The 27,296-nt window shown below is 41.1% G+C and overlaps 3 protein-coding genes across 6 annotated transcripts in view; all 3 read left to right on the plus strand.

Annotated features, from left to right (window-relative positions):
- The first annotated feature begins 1,841 nt into the window (after positions 1-1,841).
- On the plus strand, positions 1,842-9,296 carry mpzl2b (myelin protein zero-like 2b). The gene is made up of 5 exons (XM_035179408.2): positions 1,842-2,162; positions 5,786-5,955; positions 6,523-6,733; positions 6,951-7,119; positions 8,152-9,296. The coding sequence occupies exons 1-5, from the start codon at positions 2,096-2,098 to the stop codon at positions 8,324-8,326; spliced, it is 792 nt and encodes a 263-aa protein (XP_035035299.2). The 5' UTR covers positions 1,842-2,095; the 3' UTR covers positions 8,327-9,296.
- A 3,141-nt stretch (positions 9,297-12,437) lies between these two features.
- Positions 12,438-23,438, plus strand: scn4bb (sodium channel, voltage-gated, type IV, beta b). The gene is made up of 6 exons (XM_035177878.2): positions 12,438-12,802; positions 13,030-13,308; positions 17,499-17,662; positions 17,764-17,983; positions 18,828-18,957; positions 19,127-23,438. Exons 2-6 carry the CDS (start codon positions 13,224-13,226, stop codon positions 19,221-19,223), a joined length of 696 nt encoding a protein of 231 aa, XP_035033769.1. The 5' UTR covers positions 12,438-12,802; positions 13,030-13,223; the 3' UTR covers positions 19,224-23,438.
- A 3,365-nt stretch (positions 23,439-26,803) lies between these two features.
- The window catches only part of LOC118122699 (Down syndrome cell adhesion molecule-like protein 1 homolog), a 53,975-nt gene continuing 53,482 nt past the window's right edge, over positions 26,804-27,296 (plus strand). For 2 of the 4 annotated variants that reach the window (XM_047343705.1, XM_047343706.1), the window contains exon 1: positions 26,861-27,038. In XM_047343705.1, the coding sequence (XP_047199661.1) occupies positions 26,996-27,038 (43 nt within the window). In that variant the 5' untranslated portion in view covers positions 26,861-26,995. Of the gene's footprint in view, positions 27,039-27,296 lie in introns of all 4 variants that reach the window. The other 2 variants (XM_035179586.2, XM_047343704.1) reach the window with 2 other exon arrangements.

The raw sequence follows: 27,296 nt of genomic DNA on the forward strand, positions 1-27,296 counted from the left end.
TTACTGCATCTACTCAATTTATCGTTTATTTGGTTTTTTTGGTAATATTTGTTAATAGTATTGTGGTGTGGTCATTTTTGTAGTTCATGCTTTTTAAATTTATATAAAAATAACAAATTAAGTGGAACAAGATCACAAAAACAGATTTATATTTATACATTATTTATAATTTAGCTGTGTTGCATTCTGTTAAAATTAGATTTGTATGACTATGGGGCTTTGGGGAGGTTGCCTCTGTCGTACAGATCTGAGTGGGCAAGTGTAGACATGTCAGGTTCCTGTTTTGTTAGAATTTATTTCACATGCATGAAATAACACTCTTATCTTTATTGTCAATCACTAACGCTGTTTTGTGTTGTGCCTCGTAGGCCTACAAATCACAGAGTGGTCATACATTCTCTTTTACACATTTTCTTTTAGCAGCAACTTCCTCCAAGTTTGAGTCCAATTTGAAACTCTGAAATACAAATGTAAACAACCTTGGTAAAATATGATGTTACCTCTATTTCTTATCTTCATATTTGTACAGGTATGTTATACATGTAAGAATTGTTTTCATTAAAGCTGGGGTGCAGATACCTAAACAAAAACCTTGCATTGCCTGACCAACATTTGTGCTGTGCAAATGCACAAGGGCATTTGTTAATCCACCAGAAATCTGTCTCAGTTGTTTTCCGACTGTGCATGAGCAGACGGGCCCTGAAAGTGCTGTACAATGAGAGGTTATGAAGGGACACTGTTATAGGATTAACACTGCTCTTCCCATCAGGAGCTGCAAAACATGTTTTCACCACCAATATTAAGTTGCCCCAGTCTGTGGAGAAAAACTCTTATGAATCTGTCAATTCATTTTACATCCAATCAAGTGACATTTAGGCGGCAGCATGTTTAGGACCATGGATCAGATGGGATCTCAAAATAAATAAATCAAAGTAAAGTATAGATGAAGAGATTCTCATATTCATGGATGTGATTACTGATAACAATAATAATAGTTTTCAGTATGACTGTACTGGTCAGAGATACATTTCCATCAAATAATATTTGTTTTTTGCAGATGATAAAAAGTAATCATCAAATGAAGTATCCTTTCTTTCAGGGGCATTGGCAGTTCTAGCAATGTCCAATGATCTTAAAACTTACCTGAACATATTTAAAATACAGGGATTATACTTTTGTGTTATTGTGTATTTTGACAAAAGTGCATGTATTGATTTATTTTATAAATTTCAGAAGTAAACCAGTCTATTGAGCCTTATGTGGTTCATCAGCAGTAGGTTACTCCCACTAATGCCATCACGCTTGATGGTTCAGTGTGTAAGATTTAGGTGGAAGGGATTGTATGAATTGTTGTTTTCTTTACCCTAGAATGGACCCTTTATATAGGGAGCAGGTCTTCTCTACAGAGGCTGCCATGTTTTTTTTACGGTAGTCCAAACTGGACAAAGTTCTTATGAAAAATGAAGTCTACCACAGGTCTTTTTCATGTTTGGAAGGGGAGGGTGAGGTGGGGGGTATTCAGCTGCAACATGAAACTTCACCACTAGATGTCCCTAAATTCTACACACTGAACCTTTAACGTTGTAACACAATAAAACACACAATTTCCCCCTTTCACCCCCCAGAATTCCACCCAGGTCTGTTGACTGAGCGGTGGCTGGTGTTTGTGATGTGATGCTGTGGCCACCAGGTGGAACCAGTCCAGGGAGAATTGACTTTAGTAAAAAAATTACATTTTAACTTGACTCTGGGTTAATTAGTAACTCCTGAGACATCAGTGAGGGGATCTAAACTTCCTCTGGGCTTAACGGGAGTCAAGCACGTACAAGCTTTGAGGGGAATAGTGCAGGTGTTGAGTGTGTGATCATACAGGTTATGCAAGTAGTGAGAGGATCGGCTAAACACCGCCCATCAGGTGTGTGCAGGCGGAGTGTGACTCACTATTTCACCACCGAAGAGGAAAGACCCAGGAGAGACAAGGCGTTTGATTCTTTCACCCCGACTGTTTGCATTGGGTTTTTTTCCCTCCATGTGTGCAGCGTGTTAACCTACATGACGCGACTCTCACACAGGATCTAACCAACGACCCGAATAAATGTTTAATTATTATCCCATGTGTCGGATATGGCCTCTGCTTCTCATGGGAGGACTCCTGCTGCCAGGTGAGTCCCAGCTACTTCCTGGATATAGTCTGATCCATTACTACGTATTCTCTAAAGCAAAGCAAAGTTACTCATGTCAGCACTGTTGTAAATAAGCCTTGTTTTTTGTATAGGTGGGTTATGAGCCACTTCTCACTGCAGGACAAGCAGCATTAAGTCTGATAGGAGCTTGTTTATTTGTCTTGATCGCTTTACATGACGCCTTCCCTCATAGTGAAGAGTAGACGCAGTTTACAGAGTAGAATATACAATGTTTTCATATCATCTATACACATTTATATATGTATAATTTAACCAGTATTTAATATTGTCAACCATACATGGATGTCCCAGCAAAAGTACACTGTAGTATAATAGTATTATAATCGTTTTATTTTTATTATGTTATTTGTATTATATATACCTTGTGTTACAATGTTATCTGGATTTTTTATTGTCCAAAATTTGACTTGACTATAGATGAATCCAATAGCAGGTTAGGCATAGTCCCAACTATGAGCAACAAGACATGCAATTCCCATGAACTTATACTTAAGTTCCATTTACTCTCGTGTAATATCTAAAATCAAATCTATCATTACATTACATTTCATTTAGCTGACGCTTTTATCCAAAGCGACTTACAATAAGTGCATTCAACCATGAGGGTACAAACCCAGAACAATAAGAATCAAGTAAGTACAATTGGAGTTGCCGTAAAAAGGCTTGAAGTGTTGTGTAATTTCAACATGTTTTGTCAGGAATTCGAAGCAATCACCAACACATGCCCCGCTGGATGTTGAATGAGCGACAACGTACAGTATGTCGGCTTTTGAAAAATACACAAGGCCATCTTTCTGCTGTCATCGACATTGGTTTTGCTCAAATACCCTGCAACCGTGGAGTATGGAGGAGCTGTTTGGACAGGCAGGTCAGGAAACACCTAGCCTCCAGGGACTGCCCCGATTTTGGTTGAATGGTGGAAAATGAAACTAACAAAATAATTTACAGATGAGTCCATGGCACAGATAATTTACCTTTAAACTTCTGGTTGAAGCCAGTGAGCCGTAGAGCGTGAGACCATTTTTTTTCCTGTAAATGTCGAGCTGTATGATGATCAGTTTCATGGCATCACAACAGATAGATAATGTGGAGCAGGATTTTTCCTGTGAGTGAGATATTATGCTAAACTACACTATAACTTGTCTTACAAGAAGCACAGGCATGTTTTATTTGCTGTGTATTTACATGCAGAGACTTGGGAAGGGCTGGGAAGCTTTTCATTGATTCAGTTTTAATAAGAAAGTGAAAGTGTTTCACCTCATTCAATTTTGTATTTACGGTAAAATGCATTGTGCAAGAATCAAGTGCTGCTACTTGCAACAGGGTAAAAAAAATACTAACCACTATGTGTTGCAAACTATTATTTTTAATTTAAATTAGGTAAAGTCTGCTCAAAAAGTCACTGAATGACACTATTATATGCATGACATCATGGCATCTTATTTGTTTACCTCTCTCCATGCCTCTCCCTCTCCCTCTCATAGTATTTTAAAACAGCTAACAAAGCTGACTAGTGTGTGTTTTCAGGTATTTAACATGTATTCACACAGTAGCAGGGTGGGTCTGCGACTTTCAACATCTATTCACACCTCGACTCAAGGGACCCCAACGACCCAGTAGTTGGTGGTCGCTGCTGTTCAATGACCTGCGTGTTTAACATAACAACTCTCATTACCGGTAACAATCCACCACATTTAAATACCTGAAACCTCCCACTAGTCAGTTAAAACTGAAAAGGCTTCTTGGATGAGAGGTGAAACGAAACAAGCTGAAGATACAGAGAATCTTCACAGATACTGTACATCACTGTAAAGAACTTAAATACAACAGCCGTGATTTCAGTTATGTTCCCATGCAAAATGATCTCAGAGAGAGAAAGTGAGAAGATCAGTCATTTCTGTGTCAGCTGCCATGCAGTCAAGTTGAATGAGGTCAGTAGGTGACCGTCTTTTACAGAAGTAGCTATCTGCATGTAAACACTGCATGTGACATAACAGAAACTGCCAATTTAGTTTGACAGAGCAATTGTCAATGGTGAAACTCCAGCACTCGACCGGCTGACCACTGGTGTAACTTTGTCACTCTATAGAAATGAACTGAACATTTTCTGGAGGGGCTGTATGTGAGAACGCAAATGTCTGAGTCAGTTGTTCCGGGTATATTCCAGAACTTTTCCTCCCAAAATGTCTGAGTGAGCCGGCTCATCGGCTCATCTGTCAGTCTTGGACATTAGCGTTTATATGGCCAGCCCCAGTGTTGTGGTCCAGTCTTGGCTGAAATAAATGTAATTCTTTTACATTAGTAATTCCTCATTGCCCAGTTTTGTTTTTGAAGAAACACCCACACATTCAAACATCTTTTTCCTTCTTCCTGGTTTTCATCAACCTCCTGTGAGATTGCTGTTTGTAGTGGGAGGAGCTGATCATTTTGGAGCTAAACAAGTTTCCAGGAATTAGACAAAGAAATCTGTCTTAAAGAGAAACAGCTGTCTATACCAATTAACAACTGTACATACCAATAAATCAACAATTGAATCAATAGATCAAATTGCTAATATATCTAAAGAGATTAAATTTGAAATGGGAAAAAAGCGTATCCACCTCAGTATATAGAAGAGCTCTTGTTTTGTTTTGTGACTTTTCATTTGAGAAATATGGAAATTTATTTTATTTTCAAGTCGTTTTTTATCTTCTATTTACAGTCGAAGGTTTGCTTTTATTCAAGTGTTATTAATCCTCTTTTTAATCATTGAATTTGACATTTTACAAGTTCTTCACGCAGAGACTCTGAACTATTAAATTCTCTTATCCACTTAGTTTTTTCATCTACAGGCGAACATTTGATTTCACGCCTCTCTGTCCAGGATCACTGGACATTCTTGGCTTCTTCTTTTTCTTCTTCGGTGTGGTTTATTAGAAGGAATGTTTTAATCCTCAGGAAGAGTCTGCAGGTCTGCTCGTCACTGTGGCTGACAGTGTGATCCAGATTGAGCTAAACTGCTGAACTTTGCCAAAACCCTTGAGGGAGATGAACAGTTTCCAGTTTGCTCCTACTGTGGGTTTCATGGTTTCAAGTGAAACATGATTAAAATTTGTCAAAAGATTTATCCCACTTGTTTAAAAATCATAATTACCCAAATCTGCTTTATCCAGATGAAATATTTAATACTCCCTGTGTTTGTTAAGGGTTCTCTAAAGGCTGTATCGATATGACCTTACCTACTCTCCTCATACATACATGCACTCATCAACCTGTGGTATGCATAGCAGCTCTTAAATTATTTGAATTAGTTATGTTCTTGTTTGCCATTGAGTTCATGACGGTAAGTGGAAAATCAGGTCACACAATCTCAGGCAGTGGCCTGTCACACAGATTGTTGGCACAAAAAAACTTCACACATACTAACAGCAGAGATCTCCATGTTACTTTGCTCTCAACTGTCAAGAATGTTTCCGATTAATTGCTGAAACGCGTGAAAAATTCGACACTAACCTGAGCGGTTTTGACCCTTGAACCTTTGTGCATTAGATTAGATATTAATGAATATTCCTTGTTGTTTTACTTGGTTGTCTCTGTCACAGGGTTGCAACATGTCAGTGGAATAGAAGTCTACACTCCAGGCGAAGTGGAGGCAGCCAACGGGACAGATGTGAAACTGAAGTGCACCTTCACCTCCAGTCACCCGTTGTCGCCCCAGTCGGTCACAGTGTCATGGAACTTCAGGCCCATTATCCCAGGATCAGATGAGTCGGTGTGTAGGAACTGTGCTTTTACTAAAAAACTACTTTGACTGTTTTTGTTTATTGTATTTTAATGTCGTCATTTGCTCGTTTCATTTTATCGCTCTCATTCTTGTATCAATAGTCAGTTGATAAATTTGACTGACTCCTAACAGCTCTAAGTGAATCCAGAGGAGAAGAGTCGGTGGTTGGGCTGATAGCTGCTCATGATGACTCTTACAGTACATACATTACTTTAGGTCATGTTTGAATACAAGGCAAGACTGGAGTGTTCAAAGTGAACATGAAAGGACAGGAGCATCACTGTCCCCGCCTTCAAGGTCACAAAATTCTCCTTGAAGAGCAAGCGACTGTCGCGTTGTGTTGAGCAAAATGTGTAGGGAAGGGAAAGTTAGCCCCATGTTCGCGGAACCGTAAAATGTGCACGTAGCACAGAAATGTTAGCTTCGTCAAGCTGCGCTACGTTAGCTCGCTAACAGCTGACATAGCCAGAGCAGCAGCTTTTTTGTAGAAGCAATAATTTGGACATATACACTAAATTATTTGTATGCATTATATGCTTGTTGTGTGTGTTTCAGGTGTTTTACTACCAGGGGATACCGTACCCTCCACTGGAAGGGCGTTTTAAAGGCCATGCAGTGTGGTCGGGGGATATAACGAGAGGGGACGCCTCCATCACCCTGCATGAGGTGCCTCCGACCTTTAACGGTACCTTCGTCTGCCAGGTGCGCAACCTTCCAGATGTGCACGGCAAAAACGGAGAGATCACCTTCAGAGTTGTCGACAAAGGTAAGACATCTGGGATGAAGAGAAGTGTATTTCATCTCATTTTGGCTTTTCAGTCAGTACCACAGTGTTTTCAGAATATATTTAGATTGAAGTAATTTACTGGTCTTGGTAGAAATATTCTGGCTGGGATGCTCTATCAATCTATTTTCTCTCTATTGTGTTCTCTGCTGCTGCTTTCCCCGTATGTTATCACTTATTTGTGTTCCATTGCCTCTAGTTACTTTCTCTGACATCAGCATCCTGGCGATCATCATCGGATCCGCCTGTGGCGTAATCCTACTCCTCTTCGCTATCTTTGTGGCGGTGAGGTTTTACAGGAGACGGGGCATGGAAAACGACATCGAGCTGCGCCCACGGGATCAAGAGTGGAAGGACCCGACCGTGTGGTGAGGACCAGAGAGCAGGAGCTCCGCTCGCTTCTTTTTGGGACTGGTGTGGCGTCTAATTGGCTGTTTGGGTCCACTCTGCTGGAAGAGCCAAATGAAAGCTGAGGGGGGGACGGTGTCTTTTTCTTCCATCTTTGCTCCTCCAATGTGAACCTCTCAGATATTATTGTAATTTACTCACTTCAGTATTAGAACTGTAATGCACCACACATCCAATTTGTTGTCACGACAAATCTTTCCACACTTTAATATGTTTTTACCAAAAGTTCCATTCAGTATTTAAACTGTAGACTAGGAGATGTAAATATGGATGGATTTTCTAACAAAATGCGGGTCTTTAAACTTGTCCATTAACCTCAATTCACAGCAGCAGTGCTCACTGCACCAATTACCGTTTTTTCGGCTGATTTACTTTTTTTTATCATATAGCAATGAAATGACCAGTTAAATGTGTCTTTATTATCTTTTTTAAATTGATCATGAGTTTTGTAGTGCTGTGCTTCAACTGAATCATCATTGAAATTTGGTCTCCTTTATACAACATTTTATCCCTAAAGAGCACAACAGCACTTAAGACATGATACTGCTGTGGTGAATTGAGTCATAAATCGCTGTATCCTCTCTTTTGCCTTCTCCTGAGGGGTTGTATTGTAGATACGAACAGATTCACTTTTTCTGAGCACATGTTTACTAACCCTGAGACTTTAAACCCAGAGAACCACGGTGGTTTTGGTGGAGAAATGTTGATGAACTGATGTTTTGGTCATCTCTGTCCACTGAGAGAAGCAGTGCATCGATTCTCCGTGGTACTCTGGCTGGGTTTACTACAAGCTGAGGATTTGGGGTATTGTATTCATTATCATCTTCTGGCAATCAATGTTTGCTGAGGTAAACCAAAGTGGGTCTTTTGTTCATTTGCCGCACTTTCTATTTGCCCAATTATTCACCACTTTATACACCAATAGCCCATCTCACTGTTTACGTATGTGTGTGTGTGATTGGATTGCATTTGTTCTGTGGGGGTGGTGTCAGTACACTGGAAGAGGCAGTTCATCTGAAAGTTGTGGAGAAGAAGAAAGAAGCCGAAAGTTCAGATGATGAAGAGTCTGAGCCCAGCAGCGGCGATGACGATGAGGAAGAGGACGAAGAAGAGGATGACGATGACGACGATGACGATGATGATGACGACGACGATGACGATGATTAAATTGCGATTGATGATTCATTGTCCACATGTAATTTATTATATGTCAAAAAGAGTATTTGCCTTGTACTCCTGTAACACTGACAGACAGTTTTAAAAGATGGAACAAATTCAATACAGCAGCTTTTTTCTGCCCTTTCTTCTTCCCTGTCAAAACCGACATTACCCACGATGCAATTAGAACACTGACAGTTTTGTTGGCAGATGCTAATTGCTAAGGTCAGCAGCGGGGTACTTTAATTCTACGTTTCATACTCTTCGGACCAAACCAACACCGACTCAAGTGAGAACATGAGAACATTTTTTGAATTTCACACAGTTCTCACAGCAACATGGGGCTTTACACAACTTTATATAGTATTACTCATAAAATCACTGGAGCTCCCCTCTTTTCTTTGCCTGTTGTATGGATGTGGATTGATGGATGATTCTTTTGTACATGCACTGCACTGTAACTTTGCTTGTTAGTGCTAATTTGACTGTTTCCATAGAGCTGCTCTTGGAAAAAAAATGTATTGTCTCAGATCAATGAGAAAACGAACTATAGATTCAGCCAGTTTAATTTAGTTCATTGTGAACACTCACACACAGACACACACATTGAATGTGTATCTGCTCCACTGCCACAACAGGCCTTCCTGCTGCTCGCTTCCCGAAAGCACCGGCTGAGAGTAGACAAAGCCAAAGTTTTTTTTAAGGCTATATCTTTTAACTGTGTTTTGTGTCTTTACAGAGGATTTGATGTGTTTCTGGAAAAGAAATGAGAGAATGGGTGTTTTAGCTTCCAGAAAATCCAGAGTGAGACGTATGAGTGATGAGTTGTTTACTGCCTTGGCAACGCTGATTTTGTATTTTGATCCTGTACATAATGTAAAATAAGCAGAACTTTACACTTTTTTTAAAATCACATCCTAAAATGTTTGTCACCAAATGTCTCTGTTTAAACACTGAATAATAAAATGACTACTTTTGAGATTTTGGAATAGCATTGTGTGCATTTTGATAAACGTGTTGAGGTGTGGGAACAGATCGGCTCATGAGGTGAACGGATCAGGCGAGGGAGTGTGAAATATCAACCAGCAGCCACTCCTGTATGTGTCACACATGGCTGTATACAGTCACACGTCATTACTCTTAAAACAGCTGAGCCATCTTAAGCATGCAGCCCCTGACTGATTAGATTTTCTCTTGTCTGATATTCGATGAAAGCATCTTATGGAATGTGTCCGAAACAGTTTGAAATAATAATATTTTTTGAAATGTTTCAGTATCAGTTAACACCTGAGTAACCACAGGAATAGGTTAAATCACGTATTCACTGTAAAGTCTTCCCAGTGCTTTGAGAGAATCATAGTTCAATAGAAGCTACCAGAGACACATAGGACACATCTTCCCCTGGTGGTATTTTAGACATATTACTTCATTGTGTTTTTCTCTGTTGAATTTAGTCATATTTTCATATCCTTCCTTTTGAGATAAGATTTTTTTTTAAAAATCAAGTGTGACTCAGATGGTTCGAGAGTTGAACAAAGTTATCTCACATGTAATCACTTTCGATTTCCACAATGTTTGATCATTCTCAATCTTATTATGTTGACTGTTAAGAAAGGCCAAGGCTGTGGTTGTGCGTCAGAGGGTGTTAAGTTTACCTCAGTAGAAATACATGTGTGATTTGGCCTCCAACTCCCAGATAAGCAGCAGAGGTAGAGTTTCCCCAGAGAGGAAGAAACTCACAAAGAAAAGGGCAACGAGGAAACTGTTTAACTGCTGAAGGTGAATTGTCCCTGGATTTGATTCTGGTGTTGCCTGACTTTGTGTATACTGTGCTGAGGCCTCTTTGTCCATGTACATGATCACAAAAAGACGCCTGTAAGACAATCTCTCTGGTTGAAATCTGTTTTTATGACATATCCCACAGGCGCTAAACTGCGACATGTGTGAACCTGTCTGGTTCTGCACTAACATGACAAACCACATGTTTCTCCACACTGACTGTTACTCTCAATGTACATTATACTTAGTTGCAATGGAAATATTCCCTCATAAACAGGCTTGTTCTCTGTATGAATTGGTGGAGTACAGTTTATAGGGCTTTGAGGGCACATTTTTTGGATAATACAGTATATCTGTACTTCTACTGTGAAAGCAGGACTTTCACTTGAAATCGAGTATTTTAAAGTGTTGCACTGGTGTTTTACTGCATAAGTGTTGAAATGCGTGTCCTTGTCTTTCTGGAGCAGCAGATATTTTGCTGCAGTGAGAGCAGATGACACATCTGTGCTTCCGGGTATACGTCTACATGGAAACACTAATATAGGACACATACTAATGAATATCCGAACAGTAGTGTGTGGGTGAGTGTGTGATTTGCCATGAAGGTGCTGTCCTGTCCTGCACAGGTCTGCAGCAGCATCCTGTCTTTCTGCAGCAGGGTATGCTGTTTTTTCTTTTTTTTTTTTTATTATTGCAGTTCTGGAAGAGTTCCCACAGCTGGTGCATTGATACTCCAGTGGAGGGGCCTGGAGAGGAGCGCAGTGAGCCTGCAGCCCGGCCACTATTTCTTCACATATTGAGCTCCACACCCATGAAACAAGCCTCCGCCACCACACGTCACCTACCCGTATACAGTCATTGCTTAACACTCAATCTGAAACTGAAATCTATCTCTGAGTATCGTTTAATCAAACACAGTGATAACTTTGGTTACTTAGAAACACACAGATTTTAATATAGATACTGATGCTGTGTTTCCTTGGTTTTGATTAGTCCGTTGAGTCAGAATAGTACAAGCTCTACTAAATATATATATATATATATAACATGAAGCAGAAAAAAAGGAGTTCCAAAGTTGACACCTAAATTTCATGTAATTGTATGAGTATTATAAGCTATGCATGAGCTTTTAAAGAAAAAAAACAATAGCCCCTCCCCATAAGTGAGTGCATTATAACCTGCTCTATGAATAATAGATCCCTGTGTATTAAGTACTTGCAAAGTAAAGGTAAAGTAAAACACATAAAGGTTTAATCTGCCAGTGTAAAGTTAATTTGCTTCAAAAGAAATAAACAGGAGTGTCCATGGTGAAAAACTGCTGGAAGGTCCAGAGGGGATTTGCACTTGTCCCTGTGTCCTCTGCCTGCATGTGTTACTGTTCCTCGGCTCAGATGGCAAACCTTGTCACATGGTCTCAGTTGCATCCTCCCAAACTGTACTTAACCTCTTACCAACCACATTTCCCTCCCAATAAACTCCACGATCACTGTGCAGTCAGTTTCTGTTTACAGTAATGGGCAGAGAACGACAGGCGTATGGTTTTTAAGTGTATGAATGCAAGGTTAGTCAGGTCTAAAACTGACTAATCAAATCTGAAAACTCTGAGCTAAGCACTTCCCCCATCATGTCCTGTGGTGAATAGTGCAGACACAAGGCATCCGTCAGCTGTTGTTGACTGATGTGTTTAGAAAAAAGGGAGCTGTCCTATTGTGATGAAATGACTGCACCTACATGCATCATCTAATATAATATATTATAATAATGCACATACAGCTGCATCACCCTGAGAGCAATGCAACCCTATGATGTACATGAGAGTTTGACCTTCTGGGTATTGAATGGGACACATGGCACACACGTGAGCAAGGGGGAACATGAGGAGAGGAGAGGAGAGGAGAGGAGAGGAGACAAGAGGGCGAGTGCAGGAATGAAATAAAGGAGAGTCACGACTGCACATCCCCCCTCCCTCTGTGATTTTGTGATGCTGGCTTTTGATTGTTTGTGATGTTGCCAGTGAAAAGGAACCCTGTGTATTTATGACTGGAAGTGTCCAGCCCGGCCCTGGGGCTGCATCACTGCAACCTCCTCCTCAACCTGCACTGCAGAACTTTTCTCTGATCTTCACAAACACTCAGAGTCTGCATACACGCCCCGAGTCAGGAGGTGGGAGGGGAGGGAGAGGGAGAGGTGGGAGTGAGTAAGGGTGATGAGGGAGAGGAGGAGAATGAGAGGGGTATGGAGGCAGGTGGGGGGGGGAGGGGGTGTACAGAGGGATAAGGGAGGGAGGGAGGGAGGGAGGGAGAGAGAGAGAGAGAGAGAGAGAGAGAGAGAGAGAGAGAGAGAGAGATGGCATGCAGCCAATGGAGAGGACAGGGAAAAGTTGTGGAATAGCCAGAGGGACAGGCAGGGAGAAGAAGAGGCAGCTTCACCGGGGCTCTGCTGAGGAGGAACGAGAGCATCGTCTCATCCCCTGTCCCTCTGTCTCTCCGCGTAACTGTCTGTCTCTCCCTCCGTCTCCCCCCTCTCCTCCTCTCTAATTGTCTCCCCTCCTGGCTGGCACTGCAATGTGGCTGTCTCTGCAGTGAAAGTGCCGGCTGGCAGATTCTCCTTGAGTGAACCCTGACTGTGCGCAGTGAGTGTTTGCCTCCTCGCCGTTGTCCTGTCCACGCTGCACAGCCTGCGAGCGAGGGACCAGCTGCAGAGCAGGTAGGCAGGCATGAGAAAACTTGAACTGTACTTACATATCATGCTGCTTCCGTATGATGTCACCCCCTTTGCATTCAGAGGTACGTGTGCAGACATGCATGCAGGAGACATGCAAGCATCCGTGCACAAGTGCAACTCTTCACTGGACTGTTTGTCTGTTTTTATAGTCAAATCATGTTCATTTTTCAGTTGATTAACTTTAACCTCGGCTCTCTCCTCCACCACAGTGCAGCTGGGGCTCACTTCACCCAGGACCAGCAGGTGCCACACTGGGATGTGCCTCCTCTAGGGTCCAGACACCCGGACAGAAGCCTCCAGATTTAATCCAGTGTACCAGAGAGGCTACATTCAGTCGACTGGCTGTCCTGAGTCTGGGGCCGGATCCTGCAGTACTATTTGTTTTGGAGCAGATCTGGCTGCCATGGAGGTGCTGAGTGTTGGGGTCGACCCCCCGAGGTTGGGCCCTCCATACGCAGCCACCGGCCTGATCTTCTCTTTGCTGCTTGGTAATGTCTATCTCTACACTGCACGTCACTGCACTATACATGCACCTGCAACCTAGCCTCCCTACACCTTGCACCAGAGCTCACACAACTGTGTCTCTTTATTGCACGTTTTTTAAAACTTTATATTTGCTTTTCTTCCTGCTCCTTTTTGGAATGCCCACAGATTTGAGCCCAAAATGAATGATTGTTTGTTTTTATTCTGAAGCTTTTCTGATACCGACCTTCATCTACATCTGACCTACATGCGGCAGGTTTTAGATGTAGGTGTATTCATTTGTTGTGTCGTCACAGTAGGTGTCTGTGTAAAGATTTTGCAGGACTGGTTGGCTAATGATGTTAATGCAGCTTTTCCTGCTTGGAAACGCTGACAGAAAGACAATGATTGACTCGGAATTGAGTTTGCACCTAATAGAGCTAAGATTGTTATAATCAAACAGTTTGGTCATTTCTGTGAATCATATCGGTTTGTATTGGGATTGTAAACCCATAAAAGGAAATGTCAGCAGAATTAAGTGACCCGTGATGGAAAAGCTGTGTCAGACACTCAAGGCCCCTGCCACCCACATTGTATTGTGCTGGTTCATATCTGCAATAACGGAGCAGCAGCGTCACTTGGAGCAGCGTCTAGTAAACCGTGTTTTCATCTGAGTCATAAACTTTGTGTACAGAGTGGGAGAGAGTAAAAAGTGTTTTGATGCTGACAGTGTCAGGACAGTAAGTGGATGTGATATTATTGTCAGTCAATTCACATGCAGCATGTGATGATGGTAATGGTGGGTAGTGGTGTAGTGGATACACTCTGCAGTAAAAGGTGTTAATACAGATTAGATCAGATCTAAATGACATCAACCAGTCATCTCAAATTAAGTGTTTCCTCTGTCGTGCACAGAAAAAGCAGCACATTAGAATCCACACAAAGCTATTAGAGTTCAAAGTTTCGGTGTCTAATACCTTTTCTCCACATTCCCCCCCAAATATTTACCACTTCTGACTGGAACTTTGTAAACCAATTCATTGGTGTGGATCATCAGTGCAGCAAACACAGATTAATTAAAACATGAACGTCCATATGACTATGATCAATAAAATAATCATATGTGGAAACCTTGGGCTAAAAAATACAACACAGCTTTCGTAAAGTCGATAAAATTAATTACTCTTAAGTAAAAATATGGCTCAGGCCTGTTGTGATGCATTTAAACAGAGTGCCAGTGTGTTGCTAGGTAAATATCCTTATATTTATCACAGCACCTCCTCACAGGTGTTGTCTGCATTTAGAGGGAAGACGTCACTTTTTTGGCCTCCAAATGAAAACTGCACAGTCGACGTAAAATCTGCACATGCAGGGGGTTCAGTAACAGAGAGAAGGAAACATGATGAAGTTCACCAGGTACCAGCGAACATTATACGCTGGATGATATTGCATTGTACCTCATCGTACATTACACACATTAGAGCAGGGAACAGACTGGTTTGTGTTAACATGTACAACAACTTGAAATCAGTCACATATATATATATATATATACATAGTAAAAGTATTAAAGGTTGATAGTGGGCAATCCTAAGTATGCAGCCCCTGACTTGATCGAGTGGGACAGTGACTTTGAGAGCAGCTTTTATCTGTTAGCGATTCTAATTTAGAGGAGACAGTTCTGTGGTGATTGTTTTTCTCTGTAATCCAAACTTGAGCGTTTCATGTTCAAAGTACTGATTGGACAATTACTGGAATGTTTTTCCATGCTCTCATGTTCAATTTACTGTGCATCTTCTCATCTGATCTCAACTGAATTTAACCTCATTCATAAGACCTCAGAGAATCCTATTGAATACCATCAGAATAAGGTCTACCTTTGCATTTCCTATTAGCTGGAGTGCTTGGACACTTTGACATAGTTTTATATATATTTGTATATTCATTAGGAAGAATGTTGCTCTTAAGTTGACGTATGTGGGCTACAAAGTGGAGCACCACTGTTCTACTTTTGTCTGAAGCAGAAAAAACTTTTATTGAAAACCTAGATAAGACATTTAAAAAAGGCAACATGCTCTGGGTTTCTGATTTAAGGAGGAGTTTCATGTTACATGATGGAAGAATAGACACTGCGTTATCGTGTGAATACTTGTTTCATTCTCGGACTCGTGGCTGCGGCTTCGCTAATGACAGTGATGGAGACGGAGTACTGTAATAAACATGGAGGGACATGATTGAAAAAGAAGAAGTGAACATTGCAAAAATAAAACAGCACGAGTGGCGTGCGAACATGTGCAAGTGGAAAGATATGGGGGAAAGGTAGAGGGTGATGCTGTTGCTCCCTTGTCATTGTTTCTATTACGGTTTTTGCAAGCTCACTGTGCTGCATTGACCCTGCTGAGGAAAAAAGATTGGAGAGAGTGAGTTTGAGAGATAGCAGAGGGCGAGATAAAAAAACGAATCAATAACATTCCCACATGCAGTGTGCCCTTGTGCTCTGTGTTTAGCCGTTTGTGAGCAATGCTTTTCTTATTTGCTGCAATGGTGTTTGTCGGATGCTGACCTTGAGCATGCTGTGAGCGGTGTGCACCAAACACGGAATCACGGGGATGCTATAAACAGAGCAGTAATAGTCACGGCTGCTAAAGCAACTATTGATCATGTTCAGGAGTGTGTCAAGAGTGTTTCTCTGGTTATATAGTCTGCATGTTATAATGGCTATAATGTCTGCACAGCATTTTGTGAGCATATAGTTTTCCTCCTCACACACTAGATGGCAGCATTTAGCCCAAACGAATGGTGTAGAAAATGCTTTAGTGCAGTCTGCCCATGACCTGCTGAAATCATCTCTATATAAACTGTCTATTTGCTCCCTGTGACCTTGACACATGGCTGATCAGTTAAATTAAGGCGGATTATCTGCCAGCTCTAGAATTAAAAAGGAAAAAGACCAATATTTAAAAAGCTGTGACATTTTTCCACGCACGTCCTGGTGTAAGTACGACTCAATATCCGTGACTTCCTGATGCTGTGTAACCATGGTGTACAGTTACAGTAGCAGCAGCAGCAGCAGCAGTTTTCTTCCTCTCTTATTTACAGTAATGTCACAGCAAGGACTTTGTGGGGCAGTGTTACTCAGGGATGGAGTTACCAATTGTGCCACCAATAGACATGTGTTACAATGTGTTGTCAAAATCATGAAAATGAAACATATGATGAACACTCTATGCCCGTTAAATGTTCCCACACATACAAAATAGGTGCATATGTGAGTATGCCTGTGTATTTTCTCACAAAGAATAAAACAATTTCTAAAACATTTGAATAATCAGTTGATGTAATCATCTAACTGTACATTAGAGAAAGTACAGAGCAGCACAGCGTGAGCATTGTGTGCTTGAATGCAGAGAAAGTCTTATATTCTGGTATTTGAGTGTATATGAGCAGCTGATGATTCTAATTTGGACTTTTTCTTGCCCATACATTGTATATTGTGCATACATGTTATATGTAGGGCTTTTTTTCAATATCCTACGTGGTATATATTTTACAAAGGAAAGAACACCCATCACTTCTTTTCTTAATCAGCTTAATGAAAATAAAATGTTGATGTTGCAGGATAAATTCGAGCATGACAGTTGTTTATTTATCTATTTGTCGACAGCATGAGTAATGCAATTAATGCATTTTGTCAGCGAGATGAATGGTTGGTTTTGTCATAGACACGGGATACTGAACTCAAAGGAAAATGTCCACCTTTTTGGAATATGCTTATTTGCTTTCTTGAAAGTTCTCTATCTATCTATGTGTCTATCTATGTGTCTATCTATCTATGTGTCTATCTATGTGTCTATCTATGTGTCTATCTATCTATCTATCTATCTATCTATCTATCTATCTATCTATCTATCTATCTATCTATCTCTCAATGTTGAAGACAGTGAAAATACATTCTTGGATCCTTCCCCTGATACAGATCTGCATCAATATTTAACAGGTTCCTCCTTGACCAATACCACAGCCTACCACTAGGTCTCGTAATAATCCGTCCCGTAGTTTTTGCGTTATCATGCTTACTAGCACACAGAGAGACAAACGCAGACAATAACATAACCTCCTTGGCGAAGGTAGAAATACAGCTACATCAAGCTGTTGGCGATGCTTCCCCTGCACTGCCTTTACCTTGCTGTGTTTTCTGGTTTCCCCTCGTCCACAGGTGTTTGGTCTGCTCAGGCCCTGGAGATGTTCGTAGGAAAGATTCCCTTCCTTGAGGCCGTGAATGGCAGCACAGTCCTTTTGCCGTGCACATACGCCAGTTGTATCGGCATCGAGAATCTCTACTTCAACTGGCAGTTCAACGAAAACGGCACCATGCAAAAGGTGAGACCTTTATGTCTGCGAAATCCAAAACATGTCCAACCTCAACGTGGTAACTTCTAATTGGTGGTCTGAGAGGATTGACAGCTTACTGCTTCTATCAGGTGTGCGAGTCACTGATAGAGTCAGAGGAGTCGGTGCCACATGTCAGCATATACAGAGAACGAGTGGAGTTTGTGGGGAAGAACCATAACAACAACGTCTCCATCTTGCTGTGGAACATCACCTTCGACGACGCAGGACAGTACACCTGCTTTGGACGCAATCCAAAAGAGAAGGGCAGGAACCACAGTGCCATCTTCACCCTCATTGTGGTGGATGAGGGTGAGTCTCTGTGGGTGCAGGGTGCTGATGATAGGTGTGAGGGTGTGGTCTCACTTACTTTCCTCTCATTATGGATACAAACCACAGATGTAGAGTAGAAAACCACAAAGCCTTTTGGTTCGTGAGTGTTTGAACCAGTATCTTATTTATCTACCAGGATTTTCAGCAGATTGTTTGCCTAGTTGCCCCTTAGTTTATAAGTTGAATATAAAATCATTTAGGAAGCATACACAAGGACACTCTGAGGTCAAAGTAAAATATTAAATCGATTATTTTTAAATTATAATCGATAGATTATTATTATTATTATATGTGACAGATTTCATGCCCTCAATTATTCTGTTTTTATCAACTATTAAGTCACACAAACACTGTGAGATAGACAGGTGTGATTAGTCCAGGAGAGTTGCTATTTGATATACTGCTAAACTAAGCATTTTCTAGTTTTGAAGCAAACTTGGAGAAATATGTGAAAATAATCCTCCACCACCCTGCAGGATCTTACTCAGAGCATTTCATTACCAAACAGCTGAATATCAATAAAATACTTCTGGCAAACAGTAGTTTAAAAAGAACCAGAGATCATGGTACACAGCAGGCAGGGCTCCCTCACAGCACTGTGATGTTTAAATGTTAATTTTATTTTTTAAGTATTTTTCTGGCTTTTTGATCGCCTTTAATGAATAGGACAGAGTAAGCTTGTGAAAGGGGGATAGAGAGAGAGTGGGGGAGGACATGCATACATGGCCGCGGGTCGAGGCCTTGCCGCGGTGTATAGGTGAGCTATACACCGCCAAAAATGTTAATTTGAAACTGAAATATATATGTATATTTTTTTTTGCAGTGAGGGTGGTGGACAAGACACTGACCATCATCATCGCCTCAGCTGTGGGCGGAGCCATTGCGTTTTTGATGGGCTTCATGTTGCTCAAGAACTTGACTCTCTTTATTCTTTCCAAGCTTGAGGAGAAAAAGTGAGTGTTCACATCCACTTTGTCAGTAGTGCAACCATTTCACACAGTTTCATCAGAGCACGTTGTTGGTGCACGGCAGCTCAGATGCTGTAGTTACTAAGTAATGCAAGCTCGATGTCTGTGCTATTTGTCTGCAGGTCTAACTTTGTCTTCTTCCTTTCCACTGCAGTAAGGAGTGCCTTGTAACTTCATCAGGGATCGACAACACAGAAAATGGCCTCTCAGGATCCAAGGCTGACTCAAAACCAACACCAAAAAAGAAATGAGGAGGTGCATGTGTAGAAAACCACAGGAGTGATCATATCCTATTTGCATATATTGCATATATTTGTATATGCACATGTGTTTGGACACATGAACAAACTCATTTTTGTTGTAATCTTAAAAACTCTGCCTGGCTGTGGGAATACATCACATGTGCAGATTATATAAAACTAAAGAAAGTGCAAATCATAAGTGCACACATATAGTGATTATTTAAAAGGTGCACATAATTTAATTACGTCAAAAGGATAAACGCACCTACCAGAGGCTCTCTAGCTTGACTTATTTAGGATTTATTGTCCAACTTTTAGCCATATTGTTCAGCACATTGCTGGAAGAAAAACATGAAAAGCAAGAATGGTGTTACCTGGGTGACTAAGCGAAAAGTTTTATTTGTCATATGTAAGTTAACACAGGGTCAATGATACAATGCAACGTGTTGGACGAGAGGGAAAGGTCAGCTCGGGAAATGAAATAAGAGCAATGTCCTGGAGAAGTAAGAAAATTGAAATAAAGTAAATTTAAATAATTTAAAAGATCTCAATATAGAAAAATAATCAAACACAATACTATATACATTAGAGAGTGCAAGGTTAAAACCAAAGTGACAAGCGTATACTGTATACGTGTATGTATTGGCTATATAAGTTATTGCACATTTTCCAGTGGTGAGTAAAGTGGAGCCAGTAACCAGGCCTGATATCAATGAACAAACATTTAGACAAGAAAATCTAGCGTGCACTTTTACAATTTGACTTTTAAATAAATTGTGTCCGACTGACAAACAGAGCAGGAATATTAAATCAATAAAAGTTCATATCTTAGTCTTCATGGGAAACATTCTACCCAATGTGGGAAGTGTATTAGAAAGAAGACAACAGTGATCTACCGCTGATCACAGTCAACCTACCCTAAAAACCTGGACACGATGGAAACTTATGGGACAGGCAGTTGTCTAATGTGTGGACATGGTATGTGTGTGTGTGTGGTTGTGCAGTGAGTTTAATCTAACATCAGAAATCTCAATGTCTCTGGTAAATTAACTTGTTAGATTAAAACCAAATTATGTGCACATTTTATCAATTTCGGGAGACGTTTTATATAATTTGCACAGTTAGGATATTGTGTGGGTTGAAATGGTAAACAAAGTGTTATGCCATTGCACTGTTGTGCTCTGTTTAAAGCACGTTGTTGCATATCAATCATCTGTTTCCACAGCCAGAGTACATTCAATAAGAAAAAACTCTTTGACTGTTTTTCATTAGAAGTAAAAAAAAAAAAAAAACATTTCTGCAAGTACTTGAAATATAGCATTGGGCTGAATCCTGATTTAAATACTAGCAAATTCACAATAGACTTCAATCAAAATCAATATTTGTGATGTGCTATAATTTCAAGCAGCTCTAGTTGACAGATCCACTGATCGATTTGTACTTTCCAAAAAACACCCAGTATAATGTGTGATTTATTAAAAACTAGTCTAAAGTAAATGTTAAGACGTAGCACAGAGTCTATATTGACAAAAAACATTGTAGGATTCAGCCTGGTTCTTCATCTTGTACCTTCCCTTTGCTTGATATAAACACAGGTGCCTGTTAGTGCTTCTGATGCTCCTCCGTCAGCGAGGACGACGACATATTGCTACACACTTTATAAAACTCAGCAGACATAAATAACACAACCAGCTTCTGAAACGAAACCATAGACAATCCCTTGAATCAATCTCCCTAACCTTTAGATCAAAGATTGACCCTCTGACGATGCTGCTTTAACACAAATAACCAATGCATTCTGAGCATGTGCAACATGGGGCAGAATTTAGATACAGTGCTTGACAACAGACGTTCATACCTTTTGGGAAAAAAACGTGTTGTAATATATTAACACCAGTAGCGTCTGCGCTGAGGTTAACTGTAAATCACATTTAATGCCATGCTACTTCCATTGTGCTAACCCTCGCTAAGGCTAAGCACTATATGGACGTGGACCTCTTTTGGCTGTGCCTGGATCAGGCTCTACATAATATCTCTGCTTAGTATGTGCCTCTTCATGGAAATGGCTTGTTTCTCTTGAACACTGACAAATGTTCATTTAGTCAGTGCTTTATTCTTTGCAATAAATAATCCTTATCTGCTGAAAGATAGAGCTGGTTTACGGGGTGTTTTCATACGTGATCATTTTAACCATGAAGATCTAATGCCGTGTGCACAGCTGGGAAACCAGAATGGAATTGTCTATCTTTATTAGAAAAGTGTGGTTTTTCAGTTTGAGACCAGGACTTTTTCATGTTCAGATTTTGTAATGCTCTCACTCAAAACCCTTCGCTTGCACTCAAATATCCACTGCTTGTTCCTGCACTCCAGCAGAGGAGAAATCGGAGAGCGGACGTTTCAGGTGCGCATGGCAGCAACGTGAGTGTGAGGAGAAGAGCTGAAGCCGGAGTGCAGGAAATCTAAGCACAAGCAGAGGATAATTGTGTGCGATCGCAGGGATTTGAGTGAGAGCGCTGCACAATCTGTATGTGAAACCAGTAAGTCCTGCTGTCAAAATGAAAGACCACGCTCTTGAACAAAGATCATAACCATTCTGGTTTCCTATCTTTATTCCATTCTGGTCTCCTAGGTGTGCACATGGCACTAGGTCTTCATGGTTTAAATGACCATGCATGATCAGGGGAGGGCAGGATGAGTAGGGGGATGTAGTTCAAGCATAAACCCTGTTCCAGGAGGAAATAAGAGAAGCAATGCTCCCAGTGTAGCCACTGACTGTGCCAAACAGGGATGATTTCTACTGTGCATCACCTCAGGAGATGAATGTACCTGCATCGAACAGTGAAATATCATTTGAAGCTGCATTTGCATCATTCGAGACACTGAGTGTCTGGCTTTAAAAAAGAAATACCTCTGGAGAGTGGGACAGATGTGTGGCTAAACACAGTGTCAGCTCAGATATGTACTGTTTCTGATGATTTCATGAGACTATTTGTTACGTTTTAATAATAATAACGTGCCTCCACTCTTTAATCACAGGCGTGAAGCAATATATTATACAGGGGGTGTGTTGGTGTGACTGGCACTTTAAATAGTTATATATTTTTGTGTGTGTGTGATCCAAGTCACTGTTGGTTTGTCACATTGTTCATCTAAATGAGACGAGAAGAAGCCAAACAGCAAACATGAGCAAAGAGTGAAGACTTCTAATTCTAATGCAATCCCATGAAATGGTATGGTTAAATAAATTTGATGTATTCTTGTTGAAACAGCGTCTGATGCCACTGAAGCTTCAGATTTTGTAAACCGACTGGTGTCAGTCTTCTCATCTAAAGCTCAGCAAGAAAGCAAAAATACGATTAAAGTTTTCATGTGTTAATCATGAATATCAGACTCAGAAACTTGGTTTATTGCTAAGTAGGTTCCCAGGTCAGCTGTAGTCTGATCTGATAGGACTGACAAAAAGTCCAAGTAGAATTCCTGCAAACATTTGAATGACTTCATCAGCCTGTTTCATGGGATCCTTTAGGAAGATATTGCAGGTACATACATTGTAATGAATGTTATGGGTAATATACATCTGTCACATGTGTGTCGTTTGGCTTTAAAGAGAAAATCCACCCTCGAGCAGAGCTATGGAGTCAGGCTTCTGGTGTGACTTTGGAATCAAGAGGATACATTTAGCCTGGATCATAAAATTAAATTATTCAAATTGAAATGTCAATAACTTGTTTGAACTGTAAAAGGTTGGGTTTTCTCTCACAAATCTCTGCCAGTTGTTGTCTAATAAGACTCAGTAAGAAAACAGTGCTTTGTTTCTGAATCTATGAATGGAGAAAGAGATCAGTGTCAGTGTGGGCCTTATGATGACTATGCAAATCTCAACAGAAGTGAATCCCCTTGATAGTTTGTCACACTGCACCTTCCAGTTACTGTAACGGGCCGTAAGCAATACAACTGTAGGATCAGAGTCAGTTGTGATGATGGGATGCAGGGTGAATGGGGAGCATCCACAGAGGAGCATGGAGAGGAGCCCCCTGTACTCGATTGGACCCCTGCAGTGTAAAAGTCATACTCCACTGCTGCTCCCTGCACACGAATATAAAGCTATAATGCTCTGCTCATCCTCAAACGATGTCCCCATTTTCATCCTGTCGTCCGTGCACATCAGCTCTCCATCTCTTTATTATAAAAACAGGAAATCTAATAAAAGTTTTGAATAAAGTCTCTCCTGTCTTGGTGTTTGTATATGAAGGAGTGCCTGCACTGCCTCCTGCTGGACAGAATGAGCACACATCATTACAAAAGTAGGCCTGAATCTAAAAGAGAGATCAAAATTGTCGACTTTAAATTGGAGCTTTGTTCATTCTAGGCACAAAGATCATATTCTAATGTAGCTAACATCCACTGGTGGATCTCTAATATCTGCTAACATCCACTAGTGGAGGGAATTAATTAGTGCGGTAGAACATATTCACCTTCTATGATGGGAAAGTGTTTAGTTTAAAAAGGCATAGAGGTAATGATGTCTGATCTACTGAGCGGGTCACATGGTTTTCATAGCACCGCCATACAAGCAAGTAGTCAAATTTGCCTCAGCGTACCCTAAGGTTCAGCCTGTATGTTGATTACAAGGCCAAAACATTGGATGACGCTAAGGCGCACAAATGGAGCGATGCTTGCGAGCTAGTTCAGGCAGCCAACTCGAGCTGCGCTGCTCCAGTCATGTGACATACACCATGTGACATACCTCACTCTCCACTAACACCTGCTAACATCTACTGGTGGTTGGTAACTTAAATTGTCCACAAAACCTTAAAATGTACAAGGTATATTCACCATCTAGTCCTATTTTAAAATAAAAAAATGGGAAGTACAACTCAGATGGTGAAAGCAGGCATATGGAGTCATCTTTGACTTTTTCAGCTTTGAGATTATTCACTTTGATGGTTTCCTCCGGGTCGTTTTAGCTTCAGTTTAGGGGCCAAACACTTTAAGGCCTGAATCACAAACCACATGGAGCCTGGATGATATGCTTATTTGCAGTTAGGGATGGTCTACTATGATAATCTGGTAATATGCATTTTGGGAAGGTTATTTTACCATTGACTAAAAGTCAGGATATCTCAGACAACTCTGTGTCAATTTTCACTACTCTCCTGTGCATCGGTCTCTAGCAAGTTTCCCAAGTTTATTGAAATGGAACGCTAACAACGGAGTTTCCATTTATATTTATAATACTGAAGATTTTATTATATCATGAAAATGTCAACAGTCTTTGGCCAGTAGCCATTTGATGCATTAAACCCACACTCGGTATTCTTTACTGCTCTTTAAATTGTCATCCTTGGACAATAATAAATAACACTTCCTGTTAATACATCAACCACATGTTTTGTCAAATCTACCAGGACTGAAACTTTAAGGATTACAATCTTAATCCCGTCAAAGGCACAACCAACATTAGTCCATTCTCTATATCTGTAAATTATCATATTTTCATTTTTAACATCACATTTCTCTCGTCTAGATTTTGTATATTGTTGTGTTTCTCTAAGTAAAAGTAAAGGGAATTTACACACAAAAAAAGAATATGTATCATAAAATTGTATTCATTTTGAACATTGTTAATTCTTGTTTGGGGTGTTGCATTAGTCAATCATTGTGGTGCACAAGCTTCAATTCACTTCTCTGCACTCTGATCAGCCTCTATCTTGATATTGTTGCACCACCTTTGCTCACTAGGCGTCTCTCCTCTTATAATTTCTATGAAACATAGCATCATATATGATTGACTTTTAAAACTCCATAACAAATCAAACCTGCAGATTACATTTTGAGCATTAATTTGCCAATCGTGTTATTATTGCTGCAGTTAATCCAACATTTATTGAGCAAAAGCACAGCTGCCATCAGGGACGTTTTCTGTAGGCTGTGATCAATAAAATATTACAACCACGTCGCATACACCACTTGAACAACATAATCACATCAACATCTATAACATCTTACAGCACGAAATCATTGTGCAGGAATGTTTGTTGTGAGTTCTTCCAGCAGATGTCAGCAGTGAGCTGCATGTGGAAACAGAGGCTGAGCCTCGGGTCAGATCAGAGCGCAGCATCAGGAGGAGGAGGAGGAGGAGGTGAGGGGCGGCTGAGCTTCTTCAAGTTGGTGAAGTTGAAAGACTGCCAAAGTTTGAGTTCAGTCTAAATGATATGGCACCAAAACATATGTTATCTCAGGCCATTTTTTTAAAATTATAGTGCAGCAATAGACGCTTTGATGGAGGCTCCAACATCTCCACCACAAGGGAACACTGGGAAAAACTCCCTCAAACTCCGTGAGTGACCTTTGACCCCGAGCATCACTTGAACCTTATGATTACTATATGGACTTATTTTATTTAATGTTGGGTTGAATCTAAACGGATCAATATATAGGAAATTCTTAAAATGTTCCCAGTTTCGTGTTGCATTCCAGTCACAAACTCATCTCATGTGCTATTGGAATTATTTCTGTTTGTGGTGTGGAGTAAAATCTGCCTCTGAAAACCATCTGACTGAGTTAACACAAGCTTTCAGGGCCTGTTGTGTAACGTGTTAATATGGCTGAGGCCCAGTGGAATTAGTGCGTAATAAAGAGTCGATACTTTTTATTAATAATCATCATCATCATTGTAATATGAAGAGACAGAAGTGACAGCGATATTCCAAAGTATTTTCTCTCTAAAGTGAATTTATTCCAATTCTTTGCACAAAATTCTACTAAATTAAACTTAAACGTCCTTAAACAATTACATCACATCGACGTGGCTTTGTTTCTCTAACCGCTTATGCAGATGAGGATCACATTTCATCTCCACAACTGTCCTCCACAGCGACTCTAAATATTCCATGAACTGGGAGTGCCCTGCAACTCCTCCGCCGTTTTAATTTATGCTCATGCAGCGGAGCTTTTCCAACATCAGGCGCAACAAAGAGCACTGCGGGACAGGGAACTACAGCAGCGTGAAAAGTTGTTCCCTGTCGTTTAAGAATTCAGCCATCTCTAGTAATTGTTTCATTCACCTGCGGTGTTTTTCTCTCTGTTTCACCTGCTGTCTGCGCGGAGGTGTCATGCCCCACACCCCGCTACTCTCTCCTCCTCTCTATCTGCAGTGCATTTCTGTGCGCAAACGTCTACGCGCGATTCGTGGCTCCGAGAGACAAAGAGAAAAACCAGCTTTCTACTCTTTGCTGTAGCTCCGCGTCCCTGTGATAAAGGTCCGAGCGCTCAGAGGAGAAGCTCAAAGCGCCTTTTTGTGACTGTCTGTGCGGCTTCTGTCAGATCCACACTGCGCAAAGAGCCGCGGTCATCAGGGGCGCACAGGTGGGTGCGCGCTCTCCAAGGTGCCAAACACATCTGTCTGCGCAACCTGGCCATTTGGACGCAACTGGACCAACATCCACTGCTCGGCTCATAACGACGCCCCGATTTTTTTTGGGGGGGCTGTGACCCGCGGTTCCCGCATGTGTTTGACGGCTGTAGCGGGGAGGATGGATCTGTGTGCACGGTGGTCTTGAGCGGAGCGGAGCGGAGAGCGGCGGAGAGGAGGGGACATGGGCGGGGCTGAGGCGCCTCTCATTCCCCCTCCATGCTTAGCGGGGCAGCAGGGCTGGAGAGACCTCCGGGGAGCACAGTCGCCAGTCCAGCACGGAGACTCGCCGCCCGGCCACAGAACCGCTCCTCACACTTGCCAGGATTGCCAAACATTCCTGAGAAATATACCTGCTCTTTATGGCATGTGGCTTGTAACTTTACTCCTGCTGTACTCTCTCCAAGAAGGTAAGAGGAGCGGATAAATGCCTATTCCTCATCCTGCAGACCGACCGAGCTTTTAAGTTGAATGAAAAGTCCGAATCCAAATTATTGACCGTCAATCCGTGTCTTTGAATGATGTGTGTGGCTCGTGCTTTGGGGTTTGTCGCCTTGTGAAGGAGATGAAGGGGATGAATTGGTTGAAATTGATTCTTTAAATAATTGCAATGATAAACCTGCTGTGGCCGAACCGGTGAAATGTGGAAGTGGAGATGTGAAAGTGAA

This window comes from Hippoglossus stenolepis, chromosome 15 (genome assembly GCF_022539355.2).
Source record: "Hippoglossus stenolepis isolate QCI-W04-F060 chromosome 15, HSTE1.2, whole genome shotgun sequence".
Classification (NCBI taxonomy): domain Eukaryota; kingdom Metazoa; phylum Chordata; class Actinopteri; order Pleuronectiformes; family Pleuronectidae; genus Hippoglossus; species Hippoglossus stenolepis.

What these genes read in the sequence shown, in the direction of transcription:
- mpzl2b (XM_035179408.2), top strand. Translation starts at nt 2,096, where the DNA reads ATGTTTAATTATTATCCCATGTGTCGGATATGGCCTCTGCTTCTCATG. An exon ending in TCCCAGGATCAGATGAGTCG is followed by an intron (nt 5,956 to 6,522) that starts GTGTGTAGGAAC and finishes TGTGTGTTTCAG; the next exon opens with GTGTTTTACTACCAGGGGAT. An exon ending in CTTCAGAGTTGTCGACAAAG is followed by an intron (nt 6,734 to 6,950) that starts GTAAGACATCTG and finishes CATTGCCTCTAG; the next exon opens with TTACTTTCTCTGACATCAGC.
- scn4bb (XM_035177878.2), top strand. Translation starts at nt 13,224, where the DNA reads ATGGAGGTGCTGAGTGTTGGGGTCGACCCCCCGAGGTTGGGCCCTCCA. An exon ending in AAAACGGCACCATGCAAAAG is followed by an intron (nt 17,663 to 17,763) that starts GTGAGACCTTTA and finishes TGCTTCTATCAG; the next exon opens with GTGTGCGAGTCACTGATAGA. An exon ending in TCCAAGCTTGAGGAGAAAAA is followed by an intron (nt 18,958 to 19,126) that starts GTGAGTGTTCAC and finishes TTTCCACTGCAG; the next exon opens with TAAGGAGTGCCTTGTAACTT.